The 26,389-nt window shown below is 31.9% G+C and overlaps 2 protein-coding genes across 13 annotated transcripts in view; one reads left to right on the top strand and one right to left on the bottom strand.

The window, feature by feature from the left end:
• Positions 1 to 26,389, bottom strand: part of LOC127705935 (epidermal growth factor receptor kinase substrate 8-like protein 1) — an 85,457-nt gene continuing 59,068 nt past the window's right edge. For 11 of the 12 annotated variants that reach the window (XM_052210289.1, XM_052210295.1, XM_052210294.1 and 8 more), the window contains 5 exons: positions 8,932 to 9,393; positions 6,422 to 6,584; positions 6,052 to 6,187; positions 5,539 to 5,677; positions 1 to 2,458 (listed from right to left, as the gene is read on the bottom strand). In XM_052210289.1, the coding sequence (XP_052066249.1) occupies positions 2,364 to 2,458; positions 5,539 to 5,677; positions 6,052 to 6,187; positions 6,422 to 6,584; positions 8,932 to 9,393 (995 nt within the window). In that variant the 3' untranslated portion in view covers positions 1 to 2,363. Of the gene's footprint in view, positions 2,459 to 4,899; positions 4,950 to 5,538; positions 5,678 to 6,051; positions 6,188 to 6,421; positions 6,585 to 8,931; positions 9,394 to 26,389 lie in introns of all 12 variants that reach the window. The other variant, XM_052210292.1, reaches the window with a different exon arrangement.
• On the top strand, positions 15,552 to 18,190 carry LOC127705937 (toll-like receptor 4). The gene has a single exon (XM_052210302.1). It carries the CDS (start codon positions 15,568 to 15,570, stop codon positions 18,043 to 18,045), a length of 2,478 nt encoding a protein of 825 aa, XP_052066262.1. The 5' UTR covers positions 15,552 to 15,567; the 3' UTR covers positions 18,046 to 18,190.

Consider the following 26,389-nt stretch of genomic DNA (forward strand, 5'->3'; position numbering starts at 1 on the left):
TAATACAAACTAACATTTTTATTAAATGCTTTTTACGTAACAATCATGGCACAAAGGTTGATATTGTTTGGCTTCCACTAATTATTGCACTCGGAATAATTATCAAACTGATATAATGCTATCAAAACTTAATATAAAACTAAACCAAACAGCAAGTAAATATATTTTGATTTTCTCAATAAATCACAACCTATCAAAGCTTTATATAAGTAGATAAATATACTCTTAAAATGGGATATGTTATCTGTATACAAAGATATAATTGTATCCCCAGCTCACTAACCAATTGAGTAGCTACATATTGATAGTCTAAATACACTGCTTACTTTATTGTTACACAAAAAAACTATGCGAATTATATTTAAACAACTGTTTATCACAGACCTAAACAGAACGAATATATGATTTTGACTTCGGTGGGACTTCCATTAAGCCTTTGCACTAAAACATTCTTGTGTGATTTTGTATAAAATGATAAATATAGTTGTTAAAATGTACAGGTTTATGATGTATATATCTCAGTTATTCTTTTTCAACAAAACAACTTCTTTTTCAGAATATAAAATATTCATAGACAAATATGTAAATGACATAAATGTACAGGTGCCATTTTGAAAACATATCAATAATGCTTCAATACAATTATACAAATTAAAACATAGAGATAATACATGATGTTTCATTTTTTGCATAGTAACCAAATACATGGATATCTTTGATAAAAGAATTATAGAAGTCAAATTTCTTATATATAATGGAAAAGAAAGGATATTGTGTAACGTTTCATGACACAAAATCTCTACACACGATTGCATAAAAACATTATCCAAAGAACAATTACCTAAAACATAAACCTATCTTCAAAAGTGCCAGGTTTAACATTGTGATGCATAAAACATGACATAACGGAACAAATTCATAACTATTTAACTGATGTTAAAAAGTATATTTCAATATTTTTATCACCAAATATTTACAAGCCAATCAAAATGCAATATTTTCAAATATAATAACAAAATATAAGAGCAAAGAATAATAAATTAAGGAATTGCACTTTTATAAATGGCAAGATTTGGCTTATGCTGTGTATTTTATACAATGCTGTTAATTTTTCAAAATAATGGCAAGATTTGGCTTATGCTGTGTATCTTGTAAAACGCTGTTAATTTTTCCAAATAAAACATTCACAATTTTAACTTGTAAATCCCTTATCACTCTTTATAAATGAACATATTCTTTTGGTAAGATCTATTTCCTTTGTTGATTTGCTTATCAAGTTATCCTGATCAATAATCAACTCTGCCTGCAGAGTAAAGATGGTTGCTAAAGGGAAAACAGGGCAAATGTATACACAATCAGCTGTGTATCATATATATAATACTTTTTTGTTTTAAACAAAGGAAAATGATATAGGCATTTAATGAAACAAGATATTTACTGATTAAAGAGTGAAGATACAAATTAAAGTGTACGGTATTTATAAGATATCTAACAATATATATTATAGAATTAAAATGAATATAACAAAAGAATGGAAATGAAAAACTCCAATATGTTATGTTAAAATTATGTTATAATATATCTGAAACATGAATTTAAGCACCAGAAGTGCTAACTTTGAGGATAATCATAAAAATATAACATGACTTACACTTTATATTTTTCTCACATATTCGAAATTCATGACTTTTATATGACGATCTTACTCAATATCTACAGAGAGATGTAACAGTAGAGGAGCCTTTTTTATAATTCTGTATTTATTTTCTAGTTAAAGTATATCAGGGCTCTGCTATTTTGTATTGTAAAGCAATCGTTTAAGACTTTCATAAAACATGCACATTTAAGACAGACATGCAATTCAGTCGTCAGACTTTTCATATGAATGTTGAAAATGATTCGTTTCATTCTAAAATTACAACTATTTTTTACAAATACAGAATATTTTGTGTTTGGTTAAAAAAAAATGCCAAACTCATTCATATAGATATCAATTCTTTAAAGAAATGTAATTTAATTTACATTTTTTGTTTGGTAGTAAGAAAACAAGTACAGTGACCCCATTTGTTTTCTGAAAGTCCATTATAAGAGCTTTCATCTCATCTCAAATTTTATTTTAATATTCTATAGTTTAGTTTAAGTTCTGTATACCCAAAAGTGTTTTTCATATAAAATCTATACAGAATCTTACAACTTTGCACAACCTGTAGCTTGGAAAAGTCCTGTGACCCATATTTTTATTACATTTTTGAAAGTAGCATCATATAAATTATATGTTAGCTGAAACATGAAATATTCTATCGTTTTTAATTTCGACACCGTTAAGATCTACCTTAACCTATATAAACAATGATATCAAAATGTTATTGTTCATATCTGTAGCTGGTAATCTTCTTTCGCTGATGTTGTAGAAGCGCTCGTAATGTTTTACCAGCATTACCAAAGTCTTCTTCAGAGGCTAAAACAAAACAAACAGAAATTTGTGATATCTTTTATTTCATTTCTTTAGTTAACTTAGGGTTCTTATACAGTTACTTAATTGCAGTATCTTACCTTTGTCAATAAACAAGTCCTGGCAGCAGTCAATATACAAACATGGATAACGTTTGCATTTGAATGAATTTAGAGTGAAAGTTTAAGATATAATTGTGACTCACTCGTGGAGAATTCCAAAGAATTGCTTTAGTTAAAAATGTTTACCTTTACATCTGCAAGAATAGACCTCAACATCTTTTTCATGCATAATAAGTTATAAATATTTGTTCATCCTTTGCTGAGTAAAGAATTTGCAAATGAATTAATCTAGCACCATCATATTCTAAAAAGATGTTATTTTTTTTAAATATGAATGAGTGTAAAATATGTTTTAAACAATTTCATGCAACTGTGTACCCTATTAGGCGTAATAGAATATGTGGACATCTTGCAAATATACTATGATGTGGACTAAAGCAGATGTTCGTATAGGAGATCAGTTATCATGTCATAACCAACATATTGGTATAAAGTAACATCATTTCTATATTATACTAGTTTAGGGGATACTACTAACAACCAACAGGGTTGTATTTTAACGTTAATCCACAATTAAATAAGAACAAAAAGCTTTGTGTATTATTTTTCCCCATTTCTTGAAAAAATCAAATATCAATGCGTATTCCGTTTTGATAGGAGAAATGGTTGCTTTATTTGAAACTGTCTTAGTTCATACAGGACGCCAGAAAACAGTATCTCATGCTGTCAGTTTTTAAATTAAGGCAACAGTAGTTTACGGATTTCAAATTTCGTAAATTGATTAAGAAGGTAAATCAAGGTAACAAACAAAAAAACTGAGGGGAAATGCATGAACTCCCAAAGGAGCGAGACCGGGTACGTTGACAGGGTAAGCGTCTCCAGCTTTGCATGCATTACCCGCCACGCAAATCCACACTCAGTCAAAATGTCAAAATCAGGACACAGTATTTGGCAGGATGCCATTTCACAGAAATTTATAATACTCATTAAAATGAATGGCATCCAGACAGGTACATGTAAAATCATAGAATAAGTGAATTCAAACAGAAATGCACTATGATGTATCTTTAGTATAATACACCTGCAAAATTAAACGAAGTACCAAATTCAATCATCACACAATTAGTAATACATGCAGAATATATTAGTAATTTACTACTAGCGCAAGATTAAGTACATACAAATATGCAAGCTGCAAGACACAAATAGAATCACTTCACTACTATACTTGCCAGGATCGACAACAAAACAATCATATGCTAAATACGACTTTTTGAATTTAAAACATGATGAGTGACACTTAAACAAAGAAAGTTATATTTTCCTTTAAAATGTCAAGTTTTCGTTTTTAAGATGACAAAAGATAACACAAAAGCAAATTTCTTTTAAATAGTACTTCTTTGCTTGCGTGAATACTTCCTTCTGATGTAAAAAAGAAACTTATGCTTTTCAACCTCGTTCTTTATTTGACCGTTTAACAATCCTTTTTTGGGCGTTAGTGATGAGTCTTTTATAGACAAAACAGGTGTCTGACATACAAAATTTGAAGCCTGGTATCTTTGATGAGATTTTTACAGTATATAGTATATCTGTACCGGCAGCACAAAGGGCAAAATAAACAACGAAGATACTAAAATATAATAACTGGATTATTGTTTGCAATAATAAACAATGAACTGTTGATTTCAAAACATGCTAGATAACTCATTCGTAATGTCTGTTGACTTTGCATTCATTATTTCAGGTGTTTCGTGTGAATCATGAAGAAAACGAGAAAACATAAGAACAAATATTATATGTGAAGAGATTAAAGTACCAATTTAACAAAAATAAAAAAGATTGCAAAGTTGAATGTTCATTCTGTATACAAATAAAAGTCAAAAAATTTATACTGTATAAACATAAACCAATGTCTTTACTTGTCTTTTGTTCCTGAATTATATGTTATACATTACTGATCGAAAATTTTGATCAAAAAGATCTAAATGAAAGTTGTTTTTATTTTACTTAAAATTACAAAGTTAATTTTGCAAACATGGCTGTCAGATCTTTCTTAAAAAACACTCCCCATTCAAACAATAATATTGTTTCATTTTAACCAATATCAAATCAACTTTTAAATGATATTGCTTTTATCAAATTATGTCACTCTACATATAAGAAGAATGTATACTATTGTTTATAAATTGAACACATATCGAAATACTAGTTACATCATAAATATTAAAAAATGGAAATTGAAAAAAAAATATTTTACTTTCACTGTGTCTTCTTATAATAACTTTTATACAATATGGGGTAATAATATCTGTTAGATTAAGCAAATGATATAGAAAGAATATAATTTTAAGCAGAACACGTGTATATTGGTGAACAGAAATTTACCATTTAATAATTGCTAAGCATATTGTCTAAATCATCTGTAATTCCTTGGACTGTAAATAAAATATAATAATACACAGTATCCATCTCATAAAGTTTATTCTTTAGAATAGCTATATTTTAATCATTGTTATTTATATACTAGTACATCATTAAACCTCTTCCAAAAAAATCTTTATTTTAAAAATGTGAATGTCCATGCATATTTTTGCATTTTACATTGCATAAGTCTACTATCAAGTAAAAATCATTATTTTATCATGTATGTAAACAATGAAAGAATAATTGTTTATTTATACACAAAATTATTTGAACATTTATACATAAGTTGACGATAATAAAAACCTTCTTCTTTAAAAAATATTATAGTATTAATCATACGCTGTTTTATGCACACTTCAAATTTATTAAATTGTATGGCTGATAATTAATCAGCAAGAGAAAAGGTTCTTGTATGAATGTGCTTTACAAGTGATGCAGAAAATATCAATTGTGAAAACTAGCTGAAATTAGCAATCTATGCTATAACTTTTCTCCAGGATAAATAAAAATATTACCTTTATATCTTAACATCTTGCATTTTGAAAAGCTGAAGCAAGATTTAATATTATTCATCTAAAGCTAAGAAAGCAAGCACCTTACCTTCAGAATTATCATCAGAATAGTCAGGTGAATCTGGGGCAAAACTAGGTGGTCGACCAACATCATCATCGTGTGTGTCTGCCTTCTGTTTCCTCTGCTGTAATATTGCCTGCAGTTCTTTTGGACCCTGTGTTTTATACTGCGAAAGCCAAAGATATATATGAATCTGAGCTATATGACCGAAAGGGATAAAAAATAAAAGTCAATTCCATCTAAGGTCAACTTTGTCTAAGGAACTTGGCACTTTAGTTCTTAATAATTTCAAAATTTATAGAGGGACAATTTAAGAAAGGTTTGTTATAAACCATGCAAATACCGAAGCTCTGACTACTGATCAATAACTTACACTGAGAAATTTTCCTGTTAATTTTTTTATGAGAATATATGCAAATAATTCATGAAATATTTTATATTTCAGTGACAAAGGTTTATTTATATGAACCAGTACCACTGGAACAAAAAAGCATGAAACAATTTTCATTGTTTTTCACCTTAAAAGATATAAGTACATACTCCTGACATATTTTTCTGAAGTGTGAGATGACCATCCAATCTTTGTGCTTCATCGTGACTTATCAACCTTTCCAGATCCTTCATCTTCATTCTAAGTAAATCGTGGCCATTATATCCTCTTAACACATCAATACACCTAAAAATTAAAAAAACAAATATATCAGGTTATGCAGCACTAAACCCTGGAGCTAAAAGTAGAATCTCACAATAGGTTAAATTGTCCACTTCAAGATACCATAGACAGGTATGACAATGAATTCCAGAAATGTATTGTCATAGATTGAAACATGAAAATATTTCGTTGTCATTATACAACTTCTTTTTCTTTGAAACTATTGATACAGTTAAAGACTATGATACATAAACATACTTCTGAGAAAAGGATTTAGAATATAACCAGTCGACGACTTCTTTGGCTGATGATTTTGTAGACAGATACACGTTCTGATTTTGAGGTTTACTCTTTACGGCTGGCTTTCCTGCTAGTCTCTGGGACAATTCATTGTGTAACTGGTCTTGTTGTCGTTTGTTTGCTGTAAAACAAATATAGCTGTGTACATGTGGAAACTGTACTACACATTAAACCTAAGACACAATAGTTGACACTTGATCGGATTTCTTAATTCAAATATTACAAAATGTAACCTTCTAGTATAATGTGGTTGTTTTAGGAAAAAAAACAGGATATTTTGTGACGCAAGACATGCAAAGATACTCTATAATAAGCAGAAAATTATGTTTTAGTTTGAACGGTGCATGCCGCATGCTTTTTGTGGAGTTCGTGTACCTCAATCTTCAATTTTTCTGTGAACTGTTTTGTTATAAATGTTTGTCTTTTTGTTGTTTTTCTTATGATCATAGTGTTATCTGTTTTTATGGACTGATGATTTTCTATTGCCTCCTTGGTGTCTTGTCTTCTTTTTATCATACGAAACACAGGGACTTTCAATACAAAAACAGGTGATATAATAAAATGCTCCGCTGGGCGCAGCTTGATACGACCGCAGAGGTCGAACCCTGAACAGTTGGGCAAGTATGGACACAACATTCAAGCTTGATACAGCACTAAATTTGGATTGTGATTAAAAATTTGACACAGCATAGGTTTCTGACACAGAATGAATGTGGTTTAAGAACTTAAAAAAATTTTAATTTACCTATTCAAACCATATCATTATTATTTGCTTTTATATATAAAATCAGAAATAACCAATTTAAAATGGAAAATTTTAAAGAAAAAAAAAAGGAACCCCCTTATGATTCATCACCCCCAAACTCAATCCCAGCCTTCCCTTTGTGGTATGGTACCTTGCAGTACAATTTCAGAGAGATCCATACACTTACACACAAGTCATTGTCTGGAAACTAGAAAAATGCTTGTTTTTTGGCCCTTTTTTTGCCCCCAATTCCTAACATTTAGAGGCAATTACCCCCAAAATCAATCCCAGCCTTCTCTTTGTGGTATGGTACCTTGCAGTACAATTTCAGAGACATCCATACACTTGAACACAAGTCATTGTCTGGAACTAGAAAAATGCTTGTTTTTTTTCCCCTTTTTGGCCCCAAAATCCTAAACGTTTTGGGCAATTACCCCAAAACTCAATTCCAGATTTCCCTTTGTGATATGGAACCTTGTAGTACAAATTCATAAAGATTCATACACTTACACACAAGTGATTGTCATGAAACTAGAAAAATGCCTGTATTTTGCCCCTTTTTTGGCCCCTAATTCCTAAAATTTGAGGCAATTACCCCAAAAATCAATCCCAGCATTCCCTTTGTGATATGGAACCTTGTGGTACAATGTCAGAGAGATCCATACACTAACACACAAGTTATGTCTTGAAGTTACAAAAATGCTTATTTTTGGCCCCTTTTTGGCCCCTAATTCCTCAACTGATGGTACCATAACCCTTAAAATCAATCCCAAACTTCCTTTTGTGGAATTGAACCTTATGGTAAAATTTCATAGAGATCCATTCACTTAAACTAAAGTTAGAGTGCGAAAACTAATGCGTCTTCGGACGACGACGCCGGACGACGACGACGACGACGCCAACGTCATACCAATATACGACCACAAAAATTTTTTTGCGGTCGTATAAAAACTGTCAAGGCAATAAGATATCTTATAGCTGCAAAAGTCGAGGAAGAATATTAAATATTGTCTGAGAGTGTACTGAGTATATTAAAGTACATATTAATTAGTTACTTCGCTTTACCATTTTACTTAACTATGTCCATAACAATAGAGCATTTCATTCTTTTCAAGCTATCTCAATTTTCTTTATAGATATGTTTTTATTATTATAATCCATAAGTGAGAAAGGTTAGATATCAAAATGTTTTAAACATTTCAATACAATAGACAATTACTTCATTCCGCAATTATCTTCTATTTTTAAGCCATAGTGGCCATGTTATTTGGTTATCAGAGATATAAAACACAAATTTAATGCTACATACTAGTACCATAAAGACCATTCAGGCCAAGTTTAGTTGAAATTGATTCAGTAGTTTCATGAAAGAATAGTTTAAAAAAGTTAACGACGACGAATGCCAAGTGAAAACAATAGCTTGCAAGGTCGATCAATTGGACCAGGTGAACAAAAAAGTATATAAAATGTATCTGTCAACAGAGAGACGCCGACATAAATAGTTATATATCGTATAACCAATTGAAAGGAAAATTCATCCTATATGAGCAATTTAAAAAACTTAAACTTAACTTTATATGTTTCTGACCATCTAAAGAAGTGTAAAATGTAATGTTTATGATCACCTTTACATCACACATACACCAGATATTAATAAAACTAAAGGTATATAAGATTGGAGCACATATGATCCCTATATGTATATTGAAACTTTATATCTTACCTTGGCCAGTTGGGTGATACTTTTTGCCAGCCGATGGTGGTCTATTTGCTGGTGGTGGAGGCGGGACAAATGATGGTGGTGGTGGCGGAGTTCTGGTTCTGTGGCGATTTGGTTCTTCTTCAAAACTACGATTTTGATATCCTCTGGATTCGCCTGCCCGTTTTAATTCACTACTGTTCCTATTTTTGACTCCCGGTTTATAACTTGTCGGACGCTCGTTCTTTCTATTATTTGATCGACGTCGTTCAACTTTGTCCTCAATGCTTCCATCATAACTACCTGAAAAATTATCCGCATCACTACTATCGGGCGTGTCATCACGGCTACCATAGGGATCACTAGAACTTGATCTTTTGTCTTGTCGTCTGCCTTGCCGATTACGGTCACTCCCATCACTTCGGCCATCACTGTCATTTCTTTGATGGCGGGATGGTTTTATTTCACGTACAAACTCCTCTTCTTCTGAAAAGTTAATCAGGATTAGGCATAGCTTTTATTGATGTGCATATAAGGAGTTATAACGGTTCTTAATAGCTCTACAACTTGTTCATAAGAAAGAGCCAAAAGGTACCAAAAGGACTCTCAAAAGTCGAAGAGAAACTGACAACGCCATGGTAAAAGACCAAACAAACACGAAAAGACAAATAATTCAATAAAACACTACACAGAAAACTAAAGAGCCCCACTCAAACGAACGAACCCCAAACAAAAGCCGGGAATGACCTCAGGTGTTTCGGAAGAACACGCAGATCCTTCTCCATATATACCACCTGTCCTGTAGCTCATGATAAGTAAACATTCGGTGATTCACAATGATAAGGTTTAAATTGTGTGGTTTTTTTATTTATATAGCAGGAGAGGGAAGATTTCCCATGTTTGAAAACATGTGCTGTTAAGATGTTAAGTTATAAGGTCTTGTTCCTAAACATATTGCACATCAACCCATGAAGCAAGCAATAATATAATAAAATCAATCGGCTTTGAATTAATACAAAAACTGTGGCTCTTATCTGTAAATTCAATGCATCAAAAACACAGCAACACTAAGTTTTACTGGCAATTGTTTTGATAACCTTTTTTAATATTATGTTGGCATTTACATTCAGGGAAAATATTTTATAAGAAGAAAACCACGGTTAAATTCGTAAAATTAAGCTAATGACAGAGAAGTATGCAGTTCATTACATATGAAATAACATGTTTTCAATAACTCCTTTCGTTTTGGGTTGGTAATGCTAATACTTTAAAGTTCTTAACCTTTTAACCTTAATGGATACTTCCATTAATCAGCATTTATATTCATCAATAAACAATCTTTCGCATTGTGTTTTTACGAGTTGTCTCTCCACATTCTTAAAATTAGACACTTTATTAAAATATATCCAAAAATAAACACCACTTGCTTTAAAATTTCCTCAAACACTTCAAATGTATCTAAATAACAGGATACAGCCTTCATGGAAGTAAATATCCCAAATATCTTATGATTAAACCACCTAATTATCAAAAGGGTAAGGCAATTTTGTCATGATTTTTCAAATATCGTAAACTTATGGTTAAAATGTGATTACTTGTTTTAAGGATAATGCTCGACGAAATCTTCGACAAAGCATTAAATCAGCATGGGCCTCTTTTGCATTAGCATAAAAGGCTCTGCAAACTTTATGGTGTAGTACAAGATCCTTTTGCAAAAGATCATTCTCAAGTTTGATCAAAATAGAAAGAAAACATCAATACTAATGTAATCAGCCGTGAACAACGTATTTTCTATTTCTATTCTGTATACAAACCTTTAGGAAATTTGTAATTCGTTGTACACTTCAATTCGAAGTTCATCTATATCAACATAAGCACTTGTTGCTTGTTTCTGAATCCTATTTGTGAATGTGAATATATATTGTATTTTGTAGATTTCATAATAAAATATTGTTTACACCAAAGTGAGTACCATGCAGATAATGAGAATCCACAATATTGTAAGCTTTCGGAAACAAAATCAATAAAAACAAATCTAAACAGAAAAAAATATAGCAATAAATAACAAATGAAGACACGAATGAATTGTTTCTTTAATTGCCATGCAAATACGGCAGTTTGTCACTTGCTATTTCGTACTGTGTAGACATCTTACTAAAATATATTTTCTTATGAGAAAAACATCAAAACTAAAATTAATAAGGGTTACACTGAGGGCATTTTTGTTCCCTTTGAAGAGACATTGATTGTCGAAATGCACATCTAGTGCTAATAAAATGCTTCGCTGAGCGCAGCCTTATGCGACCGCAGAGGTCGAACCCTGAACAGTTTGGGCAAATTTGGACACAATATTCAAGCTTGATACTGTCTGAATTTGGATTGTGATCAAATTTTTGACATAATATAGTTTTCTGACACAAAATAAATGTGGTCAAAGATCTTACAAATATATTGCGCAATACTGTCGATTGAAGATTTCTTCTTGAAACTTTTCAAAAATTCGAAATTTGAAAAATTTTGAAAAAATATGAATCCCATAAACAAATTGGAAAAAAATCCCCCCACCCCAATTTTTTGAAACCCCCCTTGGAGCAATAACCCCAAAACTCAATCCCAGCCTTTCCTTTCGTAGTATGGAACATTGTAGTACAATTTCAGAGAAATCCATACACTTAAACACAAGTTATTGTCTGGAAACTAGAAAAATGCTTGTTTTTGGCCCTTTTTTGGCCCCTAATTCCTACATGTTTGGGGCAATAAACCCCAAACTCAATCACAGCCTTCCTTTTGTTATATGGAACCTTGTGGTACAATGTCAGAGAGATCCATACACTTACACACAAGTTATTGTCTGGAAACTAGAAAAATGCTTGTTTTTGGCCCCTTTTTGGCCCTTAATTCCTAAACTGTTGGCCCCATAACCCTAAAATGAATCCCAACCTTCTACTTGTGGTATTAAACATTGTGGTACAATTTCAGAGCAATCGAAATATTTATACACAAGTTATCCTGAAACTAGATAAATGCTTGTTTTGGGCCCCTTTTGGGCCCCTAATTCCTAAACGGTTGGGACCATCATCCCCAAAATCAATCCCAACCTTCCTTTCGTGGTATTAAACCTCCTTAAAAAATGTCATAGAGATCCATTCACTTAAACTAAAGTTATTGGCTTGAAACCAATGTGTCTTCGGACGACGACGCAGACGCAGACGACGCAGACGACGACGACGACATCATACCATTATACGATCCCAAAAAAAATTTTGCGGTCGTATAAAAAATGGTACCCTTAATGTTATTATTCCTCTACAGCAAGACAATCATAACCTCTTGATGTTGTTGCTCAACTGACAATTATGTAAGGCCCGATGGAGTAATAGGATCCCATTGTTCATATAAGTCCATAGAGAAATAAATCAGGAACGAGCGACCGACTTGTAAAAAGAAATACACACCTACGCAACAACTGTGTAAAATTTAATTCATACAGTGGTAGGACGAACAAAGTTAAACTATAAGGCACCCAAATAAATATATCAAACTAGATCTTTAATAAGACAATAAAATTACACGTTAAAACTTTCTGCTATTAGTGACCTCACAGAAAGATATTTCGCACTTATTATTCTTTATCATGTCAGTCTAAATTATCTCCACTTATTAGATGTTTTTTGAAACTTTTGTACTCGTCCTTTTTCTAAAAAAAGTTCATCGGGAAGATACCAGGACCTTGTTGGTAAATATTCCGTATCAACTTCTCAAATAATATATGATGGTCTTGAAGTATAGATTCTAGGTACTGACATTTTTATCATCTTAATTATGTGTTATAGTGTTCTTTTTATTTGTCTTTGTATATTTTTAACCTATACTGTTTAGTCCATTTTTGTAATATACTTTCGGCGTGGCTCGGTATTTATATATCCCGCCCTTGTGTTATGGGCTAGGGTCATTTTTCGTATTCTTGTCTTTCATTTTTGTTTATGTGCTTTGTCTATAGAGTGTCCATATGCTATTTTGTTTTTTCTTTGTTTTAAAGTGATTAAGATTATAACACAATGTTGACTACTGAACCCAAATTTTTGACATCTTCGCCTATTATGTCTTTTTGTTTTGTTCCCACATTGTTGTCAATATAATTGAATTCTATGCGACTGTCATACAAGTGAGAGGTTAAGCTAGCTATAAAACCAGGTTTAATCCACCATTGTCTACATAAGGAAGTGCCTGTACCTAGTGAGGAATATGACAGTTGTTTTCCATTCGTTTGATGTGTTTGAGCTTTTGATGTTGCCCTTTGATAAAGGACTTTTCGATTTGAATTTTCCTTGGAGTACGGTATTTTTGTGATTTTACTATATGATAATTGCACTCATTTATATCGTGTATTCCAGTGTGAGAAATTTATACATACCACTAATATTTCGTTTGTTAGAGGGAAAAATAAATGGGTAATGTGTCCATGGGACACAGATGATGCCCCCGCTTGTCTATCATAAAAAGATATAAAGGAACATAACTGAAGAACGGTAAAAGTGACGCTACCCATTTGTACTTCATCTGAGTGTTGTGGTAATAACAATTGTGTATAAGTTTCATAACATTTGGTTGAGGCAAACTTAAGTTAGAGATTAATTTTTCCATTGTAAAGGGGCATAACTCTAGAACAAGAAGAGTGACACCCCAAAAAACAAACTTGATCTGTATTTGTGGTAATAAGCATTGTGTATAAGTTTCATAACATTTGGTTGAGGCTAACTTAAGTTAGAGAACAGAAACAAAAAATTCAGCATTTTTTTCATTTGTAAAGGGGCATAACTCTATAACAGTTAAAGTGACACCACCAAAATTCCGAATTGATCTGTATTTTGTGGTAATAAGCATTGTGTATAAGTTTCATAGCATTAGGTTGAGGCAAACTTAAGTTAGAGAATGGAAATGAAATATTCAAAAAGTTTTCCATTTGTAAAGGAGCATAACTCTAGAACAATAAGAGTAACACCCCCAAAAAACACACTTGATCTGTTTTTGTGGTAATAAGCATTGTGTATAAGTTTCATAACATTTGATTGAGGCTAACTTAAGTTAGAGAACAAAAACAAAAAATTCAGCATTTTTTCCATTTGTAAAGTGGCATAACTCTATAACGGTTAAAGTGACACCCCCAAAATTCCGATTTTGATCTGTATTTTGTGATAATAAGCATTGAACATAAGTTTCATAGCATTTGGTTGGGGCAAACTTAAGTTAGAGAACGGAAACGAAAAATTCAGCAATTTTTCCATTTGTAAAGGGACATAACTCTAGAACAATAAAAGTGACACCCCCAAAATTCAAACTTGATCTTTATTATGTGGTAATAAGCATTGTGTATAAGTTTCATAACATTTGGTTGAGGCTAACTTAAGTTAGAGAACGGAAACAAAAAATTCAGCAATTTTTCCATTTGTAAAGGGGCATAACTCTATAACGGTTAAAGTGACACCACCAAACTTTCAACTTGATCTGTATTTTGTGGTAATCAGCATTGAATATAAGTTTCATAGCATTTGGTTGAAACAAACTTCAGTTAGAGAACGGAAACGAAAGATTCAGCAATTTTTCCATTTGTAAAGGGGCATAACTCTAGAACAATAAAAGTGACACCCCCAAAATTCAAATTTGATCTGTATTATGTGGTAATAAGCATTGTCTATAAGTTTCATAACATTTGGTTGAGGCTAATATAAGTTAGAGAACGGAAACAAAAAAATCAGCATTTTTTTTCATTTGTAAAGGGGCATAACTCTAGAACGGTTAAAGTGACACCACCAAAATTCAAACTTGATCTGTATTTTGTGGTAATAAGCATTGAATATAATTTTCATAGCATTTGGTTGAGGCAAACTTCAGTTAGAGAACGGAAACAAAATATTCAGCAATTTTTCCATTTGTAAAGGGGCATAACTCTAGAACAATAAAAGTGACACCCCCAAAATTCAAATATGATCTGTATTTTGTGGTAATATGCATTGTGTACAAGTTTCATAATATTTGGTTGAGGCAATTAATTTAAAGCTAGAGAACGGAAACCAACTTTGCACGTACGGACGGACAAGGGTAAAACTTAATGCCCCCTCTGCTACGGCGGGGGCATAAAAAGGTGAAGCTTAAAATTCAATGATATTTAGGTGACGAAGCACATACCAAGGTAGAGAGGAATACTTTATCTTTCTAATTTCTAACATTCTATAAGAAACTTAGCAGAAGCCGTTGACTTATTTTATACAGTTCTTGGAAACAACATATATCTTTCGTAAAGTCATGCAAAAGTCACAATTGTACTTCTTGTATTACATAAAATCGAAAATATATAATAATCCATGTCAAATCAGACGATTTTGTTAATAGTAAGGGGCAACAATGTTTACCGATATCAAAATCTCGTGAAGCTATTTAGAATAAACATATCAAGGTTGTGTAAAACATTATTAAAGTACAATTGAAAAAAGGTTAAACTTGAAATTAATTTTAGGTATTTTTAAAAGACATTCTCAACTATTACCTCTCCATCATTTATTTCTATAAATGAATGTTTATAGCTTAGTGCATATGTAATTGATTATTTCAATTTATATTACTGTTTATAATCTTTTACAGACAGTGCAGAATAAAGAAAGGATGGAACAAACTTCGTTAACTCAGTTTATATTGATCCTGTCGTTGAGCAGCGTATATTGTTTAGGTATCACAAGAAGTAATATGAGCAATTGTAAACTGACTTTTCCATGTGCAAAATTTTACACAAACGGAAAGTTGCATATTGAGTGTTCACATAAAAACCTGACGAAAATCCCTGATTTACCATCAAACGCTGTTTATATCGATTTTGAGGATAACTTAATCAAGGAGATACCAAATGGAACATTTGAACATTTGAAAAATCTGACTATTTTGGATATATCATTCAACAGATTGAAGTCTATTAACAGACAAACATTTGTTGGAATTCAAAATCTGCGTCACCTTAAACTCAATGATAACTTTATAGTATCAATACCGAACAACACCTTTGAAGATATGACCAGTCTTACAGTTTTGGATCTATCACACAACATGTTACTCCCAAGGATAAGGAATAAATCTTTTAAAGGACTTATTAACCTAAGGCATCTTAAACTTAACAGAAATATTCCTTTCATCAGCAACTCTATAGAAATACCAAATAATACATTTGAATATTTAATTACTCTTTCAGTACTGGATCTATCATTCAACCGCTTGAAATCAATAAATGAACAGACCTTTACAGGACTAGAAAACCTACGGTATCTCAATCTCAACAAAAACAGCCTGAGTTATAATACTCGGCAAGTTCCTCCTGGATGTTTTAAACCTCTAAAATCACTTAGACAGTTGTCTATTCAAAACAACAATGTGTATTCCCATCCCCGTATTTGCATTTTTCCAGATTCGACAATTGTCGATTTAGTTAATCTAGAAAAAATAGAACTTGATGTTGATGTTGGAAGACGTGTTTTCAAAAATGTACATTATCTGGGACCAGGGTATGCATCACTTCAAAACCTACAGTCATTAAAGTTTGATACGTGTGGCCACCTTCCTCTTTTCAACGATTCCTTTAAATACACACCTTATTTAACTCATATATATATACAAAAATGTGTTGTAACCAACGTTAAATCTGGTGCATTTTCTCAACTTCCAAAGTTGAAAGTATTAAAACTAGATCTTAGTGGTTTTTCTGAATATAAACTTGACCAGTTAATGATGGTTGATATGGTTTTGAGTTTGGCAATGACACAAATCGAGGTTTTAGATATGAAGGATGTTTGGGAAACAGCTCAAACTGTGAATACTTTTCCATGGGAAGAAGTTAATGAAATGTTGTTAAATACGTCTATACGTGAACTACGTTTCACAAACAATGTTAATGTAGTATTTCCGACTGGAAGATCAGTTCCATCACCGCAAAGTCTTCAAATACTTAATCTTAGTATGAATTCCTTAAATGAGATATTGCTGAATCTAACACATGTTAAATACCTCAACTTACAAGGTAATGCTCTCGGTAAATACCTAGAAAATAACAGCTACATGATAAAAAGTGAAAGTAAACTTGAATATGTATGTCTAGCTAACAATTCAATTTCAAATCTTAATACAGCAATATTCAACGAACAACCGTATCTACGAATTATTGACATAAGTTATAACAGCCTGAAAGAGGTTAATTGTGACCTGTCCCCTTTGGTGAAGTTGCATATTCTGAACCTTTCATTCAACGCAATAAACCATTTAGACCACAAGTCTATTACAAACTTGGACAGAATTCTTACGAAAAGCGACAACATATTACAAATTGATCTCAATTACAACCCGCTTCATTGTAACTGTTATACACTTTCATTTTTAACGTGGATGCAGCGTAGGCGCGAACATTTCATAACCTTTTCTCACTTTAAATGTAAATACCTGAATGGGAGCATGTCACCTTCAAATTTATTTGAAGAAGTAGTACTATATCTTGAGAGGGAATGTATGGATTATTCGTATCTGATGGTAATCGCGTCTATTGCTGTTTTTGCATTTATAGCAATATTATTAACAGCAGTCATTTATAGACATCGATGGAAACTTCGATACATTTTCTACACAGCAAAACTAAAATATGCCCAAAAAAAATCAGATGAAGAATTGACTGAGTATGTTTATGATGCCTTCATATCATATTCTGATAAAGACCGAGAATTTGTAATTAACGACTGCATTGAAAATCTTGAACAAGGTGTCTTAAAGCTATGCATACACCAGCGCGATTTCGTGCCCGGAGAATATATCACAGATAATATAATAAATGCTATCCAGAACAGCCGAAAAACAATCTGCATAATAACTAGATCATTTCTGGACTCTTATTACTGCATGTTTGAATTCAACATGGCCAGAATGGAAAGTATCCATTCAAGAAATGGTAAAAATACTTTGTTTTTGGTATTTTACGAGAAACTTTTACCAGAAGAGTTGCCGTTAGTTTTATATGAACTTATTCAGAATCAATCGTATATTGAATATCCGAATGACGAACAGGGAGATGTAATTTTCTGGCAGAAAATCAAAGATGCTATTCATACGTAGGGTTTTTGTACAGCTTACTTATTTTCTTTTAAAAAATAAATTGCAGGAAATACAATAAAATTTTCCCATAGGAGAAAATTTATAATAAGTATCAACCGGAAATATTATATAATAAAAACAAATGGGTCGCACTTCAAAAGTCAATTGGGCTCTTTATGGTAATTTCTGGAAACTCTTTTGAGTAACATATTTCTGAAGAGATGAAAATTGATACATAACTGCAATGTATCAAATTTGATTGATTTATTGTTTGATTGGTGTTATTACACCACTTTTAGCACTATTGTACTATTTCGAGGCGGTCAGTTTTTATTAGTGGAGGAAGCCGGAGTGCCCGGATATCAAATTTGAAAACCAATCTAAACTGTCTTGGCGGTGAGTTTGTTTTCTACGTACATCTAAGATTTAAAAAAGCTGATGAGTAAAATATCAATAAACGAATCACCTTTCATGAATAACCTTCAATGTGAAAGAAGTGTACCAAAGTTACTTAAAATCTTGGGACACATGAATGGAAAAGGATGAATGACATGAATTACAGAAAGAGTAAAAACGATTTCAATTTAAAATCGACCTTCATCTTTAATTTCGAGTTCATCATCATAGATATCAATCTTTATTATAATGTATCAGTCTGAATACTAAACAGCAATGATATCAAACTAGCAAGCAAACTAACAAAACAAATCACAAACACACTGTTAATTAAATAGACAAGAAGTCGTTTCATTTGTATTCTAGTACTTAAATCAGCGACGTTACAGTAATAAAAGTACTAGTAATGTAAAATATGTTGGTAGTATTGTCAATGACATGAAAGAGGATTTGAACTCCACCTTTAATTTTAAATGGATCGACAAATTCATTTGAAGCAATACTATATCTGGAACGGTAATGTATAAATTATTAATAATTGATCATTATCTTTATGTTGGGTTTATAGCAATATTATTAACAGCAGTCATTTATAGACATTGATGTCTGTTCTATGGTCGGGTTGTTGTCTCTTTGACACATTCCCCATTTCCATTCTCAATTTTATGGATGGAAAATTCGATACCTTTTCTACAGAGCAACACTAATTCTCATGAAAAATGGAAAAGTCAGAAGACACCAGTTCTATATATATATATATATATATATATATATATACAAGTCTAAATTGAAAACAACGTTCAAACCTATGATTGCGTTGGATAAAAACCGCAATTTTTATACGTGTGCATGCAAAACAAATTTCTTGTTAGAGGGGTCTAAATACAGCACAAACAACATTTTTCCAAAAGACCAAAAAAAGTGAAAAAGTATATTTTAACAAAACGCATTTGACTAACAGGTCGAACAACGGATGTTCTTAAACCCTGCTGACTGCCATTGGCGATTGCCAAATAAATTGATCACCAGTACAAAATGGATCTTAATATTAATTTAATACCAAACAGAAAACAATAAACTTGTGGAAAAGATGGTTTAACTCAAACATGAGGTGCAAACATTTTTTTTATACACCATATCCGGATTTCGACAATTAATGTCTCTTCAGTGATGTTAGGAATCGAAACGGTATTTGGATATATATATATATATATATACAAGTCTAAATTGAAAACAACGTTCAAACCTATGATATATATATAAACTGACATACTATTGATGTCAAGAATTGTCCATTGAGTTATATATTAAGGTTCACTACAAGTAAATGAAGTTGCTGGGTTATTTAAACTATCAAGTGCAGTTTTTAATTCACATCAACAAGAAGTCATCTCATTAGCATGTTTTTAATCCAAAGTTTGGTAGTATTGGTTGACATGAAAGAAGAGTTTCAAACATCACATTTGTCTTTAATTTTAAGTTGCTCATCACAGTTGTCAATCTTAATTGTAATGTATCGGTCCACCTACTAAATGGCAATGACCAACTAGCAAGCAATGTGACAAAAGACAAATCACATACATACTGCTAATATATATACATAGACCAGAAGTCATTTATTTGAATTTCAGTACTTAAACAAGTGCTGCAACAACAAAAATAGCTTATAAAAATGTTGGTAGTATTGACCTGAAAGAGGATTTTAAGTCAGGTAGCATTACACATTTAGGACTGTGGTTTCGCATGTTGGACTGGTAGATTTTTTAAAATATGATAGTTATTGAGCAATAAAATTAGTTTTTTAGAGAGCTGATGACTAATTAAACCTTAAAGTGGCTTAATATGAAAATCAAGATTGTTTTTAAATGTTTTCTGTGCTATTTTCTGATTGACAGTCCGTTTTTTCATATTCCGATCAATCAAAGGTCCAGAAATTATTGTAATTTTTACAAACACTTTTTTAAACAAGAACTTTTTGGTGCAAAAATGAGATGAAAGACATATGATCTTGAATTTTTTTATAGATACATGTAAATAGTTTCAGAAAATATAAGGGATTCAAATTCTACTTTTGGCAAAATTTTGGGGAAATATGTGACATCTTGGCACCCCTTATTCTAAATCAAATAAATGCAGATTGTTGCCATTGATACACTTAAAATAAATTATATTTTACTATTTTAACTACTGCAAATCATTTCTATGGAAGATACTGATTACATACATATGAACATACACGACACAAACAGTAGGCTTAATTTGTAAGAAAGCTAGGAAAAAGAGATGGTAAAATTTATGATGGTCAATTTCATTTTTCCTCCAACTGTATACTGCTACCTCAACTTTTGTCTTTAATTGTAAATTGATCATCAAATTCAATATAAGGAGTAGTACTATATCTTGAGTGGTAATATATGAAACATTATAATTGATTTGGGGATTTATAGCAATATTATTAACAGCAGTCAGTTAAAGACAATGCTGGAAATTTATATACCTTTTCTACACATTAAAACTAATAACCATGAAAAAATGGAAAAGTCAGAAGACACCAGTTCTATATAAAAGTGTCGCACATTGTCTACTGCTTAGTTGACATCATAGGGGCAAATAAAGGAATGACCTAAAATTATTTTCAAGCAAATACAAAACACTCTGACATGTCAACACATGAAACAAGAGGCTCTCAAGAGCCTGAATCACTCACCTCTATTTCAGAGGAGAAGATTTTTAAATGTTAGCAAATTTGATGAACAAATTGTGTAAAATTGTCTTTAAAGGGCAATAACTCATTAAGGGGTCAATTGACAATTATGGTCATATTAACTTTTTTGTAGATCTTACTTTGCTGAACATTATTGCTGCTTACAGTTTATATATATCTATAATAATATTCAAAATAATAGCAAAAAACTGCAAAATTTTGTTAAAACTACCAATTCGGTGGCAGCAACCCAACAATTGGTAGTTCGATTCGTCTGATAATTTCAGGGCCGATAGATCTTGACCAATTAAACAATTTTACCCCATGTCACATTTGCTCTAAAAGATTTAGTTTTTGAGATATAAGCCAATAAACTGCTTGGCTGAGCGCAGCTGGATACGCCCGCAGAGGTCCAACCCTGAACAGTTGGGGCAAAAATGGACACAATATTCAAGCTTGATACAGGTCTGAATTTGGATTGTAATTAAATATTTGACATATTATAGGTTTCTGAATAAATGTAGTCAAAGAACTTGAAATTGGTTATATGAATTGAATTTATATTCAATTAAAGATTTCTTTCTGTTGTGCAATACACTGTGCTGTTGCGCAATACTAGTAAATCTGTTGTCAGACTATAAACAAATAAAGTTCAATAACTTCTCAATGTTATATTTGAAATTTATAAAAAAAAACTAAAGGGAGGTTATCTTAATAGATATAAATCAGTCATCAAAGTTTAATGAAAACTGCTCTAAGCACTTTAAGGATATTGTCCAAAAACTTGAAAATCACCCCTTTTTTGTGAATAAAATCTTGTAACTCGGAAACATAAAATCTAAAATTTATAAAAATCAAAAGGGAGCTTACAACAATAGATATAAACAATTTACCAAAGTTTCATAAAAAATGCTGAAAGCATTTTTGAGTCATTGTTCGAAAACTGGAAAATCCCCCTTTTTGTAACGAATAAAACCCCCCAAAATCAGAAACGTATAGTATAAAATTTATAAAAATCAAAAGGGAGCTCATGTTGAAAGCATTAAACAATTCACCAAAGTTTCTTGCAAATTGGTGAAATTGTTTTTGAGTTATTGTCCGAAAACTGGAAAATCCCCCCTTTTTTAATGAATAAAACTCCAAAATTCGGAAACGGTAAATCCAAAATTTATAAAAAACGAAAAGGGAACTCACGTCAATAGATATAAACAATTCACCAAAGTTTCATGCATATTGGTAAAAGCGTTTTTGAGTTAATGTCCGACATGTTGACGACGGACGGATGGACAGACTGACGGACAGACGGACGGTCAACAGTATACCATAATACGTCCCGTAAACGGGCGTATAAAAACTGCATTTGACCCTTATGTTCTATTTTTAGCCATGGCGGCCATGTTTGTCGATGGATACAAACTTCGGATACAATTTATAAACAAGATACCCTAAGGAACATTTAGTTAAAGTTTGAAGGTAATTGGCCCAGTAGTTTCAGAGGAGAAGATTTTTAAATGTTAGCAAACTTGATGAACAAATTGTGTAAAATTGTCTTTAAAGGGAAATAACTCCTTAAGGGGTCAATTGACAATTATGGTCATATTAACTTTTTTGTAGATCTTACTTTGCTGAACATTATTGCTGCTTACAGTTTATATATATATCTATGATAATATTCAAAATAATAACTAAAAACTGCAAAATTTTGCTAAAATTACCAATTTGGTGGCAGCAACCCAACAATGGGTTGTTCGATTCGTCTGAAAATTTCAGGGCCGATAGATCTTGACCAATTAAACAATTTTACCCCATGTCAAATTTGCTCTAAAAGATTTAGTTTTTGAGATATAAGCCAAAAACTGCATTTGACCCTTATGTTCTATTTTTAGCCATGGCGGCCATGTTTGTCGATGGATCAAAACTTCGGATACAATTTATAAACTAGATACCCTAAGGATCATTTAATTAAAGTTTGAAGGTATTTGGCCCAGTAGTTTCAGAGGAGAAGATTTTTGAAATAGTTTACGACGACAGACGACGGACGCCAAGTGATGGCAAAAGCTCACATGGGGCCCTTAGGGCCCTGGTGAGCTAAAAATTCATAGCTATTCCCTTATTCTACAAGGTCTCTATCAAACTGCAAATTGGGTTAATATAATTACAGTCAATCATGCTTTACAGGTCACCTGTTTCAAGAGAAAAACCTGTACTATCAGGTCATCCTCTTCTTGTCCCAATGTATTTTGAACCTCCATTCAAAGGTCACCTCTCTTCAAGGTCACTTTTCTTTGGTCCAAAGGGTGACTTTTATATACAGGTTTGACTGTAAAAGGCATGTATGAGTTCACTGAAGTTATTTTTTAAATCAGCAGCCCACCAACCCAAAAAATCCATTTCAATTTCAAACTGATAAACATAACAAGAGTGTGCATGCTGAAATTTCATCCTGCTTCACTGAGTATATTATATATTGAAATTCTTTGGGTCCAAGGTCAGATGAATTTTGCCAGAGACTTGTACACCTTACAATATTTCTATACACAAAACATAGTTGCCTACAATTCTGCAACATATGTCACATGTGAGCCCAAAACAAACATTCAGAAAAATAGTTCAGTCATAAAAAAGAAATAAGCTGTCAAACTGCTTTTCTGTATTTTGAAGGTAATAATATTTGTTGAAATTAAAAGGACAGCTAGTACGAATGAAATTGATGTATTTTAATGTTTGGCACTTTCAGGCTGCTTCTTTGACCTGTCACTTTCTGTGACTATTTTCTGTACCAAGTCAGGAATATGACAGTTGTTTTTCCATTCGTTTGATGTGTTGGAGCTTTTGATTTTTCCATTTGATAAATAAATAAATTGCTTTGCTGAGCGCAGCTGGATACGACTGCAGATGTCCAACCCTGAAAAGTTGAGGCCAAAATGGACACAATATTCACGCTTAATACAGGTTTGAATTTGGATTGTAATTAAATATTTGACACATAATAGGTTTCTGCCACAGAATAACTGTAGTCAAAGAACTTAAAAATTGGTCATATGATTTGAATTTATATTCAATTTTTTGCTTTTGTGCAATACACTATGCTGTTTGAATTGACCCCCTCCCCCCTAAATAAAATTGACCCCGTTTTTTGCTTTTGTGCAATACACTATCCTGTTGAATATTAACCCCCAAAAAAAAGTATTTGAAGAAATTTTCTTTTTAATTTCTGAAATCTGAAATGAGAAAAAATAGTCCCCCCCCCCCCCTCCCAATTTTTTCTGAATAAACTATTACACAATTATGTCTACCCAGTATGTAATTTCGATAATACAATGCAAATGTGGAGATAAAAATGGAAGTTTAATATGCAAATGTTTCATAGTCAATGAATCAAGGATGAGTGAGAAGGGGCAAATAATCTACATAGAAATGAAATTTGCTTTTGCTAATACAACTGCAAATCAAATATCATTGACTTAACGGTTCCCCTTAAAGTTATCTAATGACAATCTTTAACAAATTGTTGACATTGCCAACTCCCAAGACACTGCTATTGCATGCAACAGCAAACCTAAGTCAGCTTCTGCAACTTGGTCAGAAGTTTGAGCTGAATTATGTCATAGAAACACCTAAAAATCATTAAAAAAATGAAGGATTTTAATTAGATCAAAGTGTTCACTCCCAAAAGAATATCCCCTTTAAAATACTATTAGTAAATTTAATATCTCCCCATTAATGTATAAAAGGGAAAATATTCCATTATGCACATTCTCAGGTAGTGATGTACTATTGTGTAAATAATCAATATCAGACAAGCTGTTTAGGAGTGGCGAGAGAGTCAGACTTTTACCAAACATTGTAAGATTGACATAAGGAAATTCAATTATCTCCCCTTTGACATGTGAGACTGGGATCACATCCTCAGGTAGTGTTTTACAACTGTTTTAAGTTCTGTCAATATCCCTTTGCCTGTTTAGAAGAAGCTAAGCTTACAAGACTTTTATTTTATACTGTAAATTCTGAAAATATTGACAAGTTTTTATTAATGCTAATAATGCGTCTGGGCGAGTCTCACAGTATAAATGAGAACTCACATTCCGATATCTGATACATATTTCTAAATGCAGCTTTTCCTGAAATCGCAATAATTTATCGGACATTTTTCGCAATAATAAATGCACGCTATAATTTCTGAATTTACAGTATTGTAATATTGAAGTAAATGTATCTGATTATCTCCCCTTTGACCTGTAGGACTGGGATTATAATCCTTTAGCCATAACCACATTTCAGGTAATGTCTTACATTTAGGAATTAGGAATGTTTCATCAATATCCTTGCCATTTAGGAGTTTCACTTACAAGTCACATTGACAGACAGACAGACAGAAGGCAGATGGACAGACAGAGTGATTCCTATATATATATATATATATATATACTCTCCAATAACTTTGTTTCCAAGGGAATGAAATAAGTTATAATGTGATAACTGGTCAGTATTATATCTTTGCTATAAGTATTCAGTAAACATGAAGTTGATAAGCAATTGATGTGAAAACACATGAAACAGTGTAACATTACTCAAATGAAGCTTGATACCTACTTTCAGGAAGTTCGGATTTATAGTTCAAGAGAAAATACAACAAAATTTCAATGACCATTAAATGTATGAATACATAAGTGTTTGGTTAACAGGAATGTGATGAGCGATAAATATAAAAATGCACCACACTGTAAAGAATGCCCACATGAAACTTGCTACCAAATTTCAGGATGCTGTAATTAGTACTTCTAGACAAAAATTTTATGGGGAAAGTAAACCAGTATAATCCCCTCCTTCAGAGCAAGAGTATTATAATTCATCCAACCATAGCATCTCTTACCATACCACAGCAAACAAGTAAAGGCACACATGATGTCTTTGTCACATCAACAAAGTTTTATGAGAAACTTTATCTAGGAAATGTTTATAATCAACATCTCTTCCAATGGCTTATGAAAAAGAACTATAAAACATGTTTATTCCATACATATTATATTTTAATTCATGGTAAAATAATGTATTACAAATATATGAATAAGTGTGAAATAAATATACAATAACATTTCACAACCATTTACAGCAATAATTCACAGGAAAGTGAAGAGGAATGCTGGGTAATATATCCCATAAGTCTTTGTAACTGGCAGGAAATGGCATAACCAGAATAGGGACAGTAAGCATGCATAATTTATCAAACTGAAAGAGCAGAGAAATTAAAATTTTATGCTGAAT

Source organism: Mytilus californianus, unplaced genomic scaffold (assembly GCF_021869535.1).
Source record: "Mytilus californianus isolate M0D057914Y unplaced genomic scaffold, xbMytCali1.0.p SCAF_6, whole genome shotgun sequence".
Taxonomy (NCBI): domain Eukaryota; kingdom Metazoa; phylum Mollusca; class Bivalvia; order Mytilida; family Mytilidae; genus Mytilus; species Mytilus californianus.

What these genes read in the sequence shown, in the direction of transcription:
- LOC127705937 (XM_052210302.1), top strand. Translation starts at nt 15,568, where the DNA reads ATGGAACAAACTTCGTTAACTCAGTTTATATTGATCCTGTCGTTGAGC.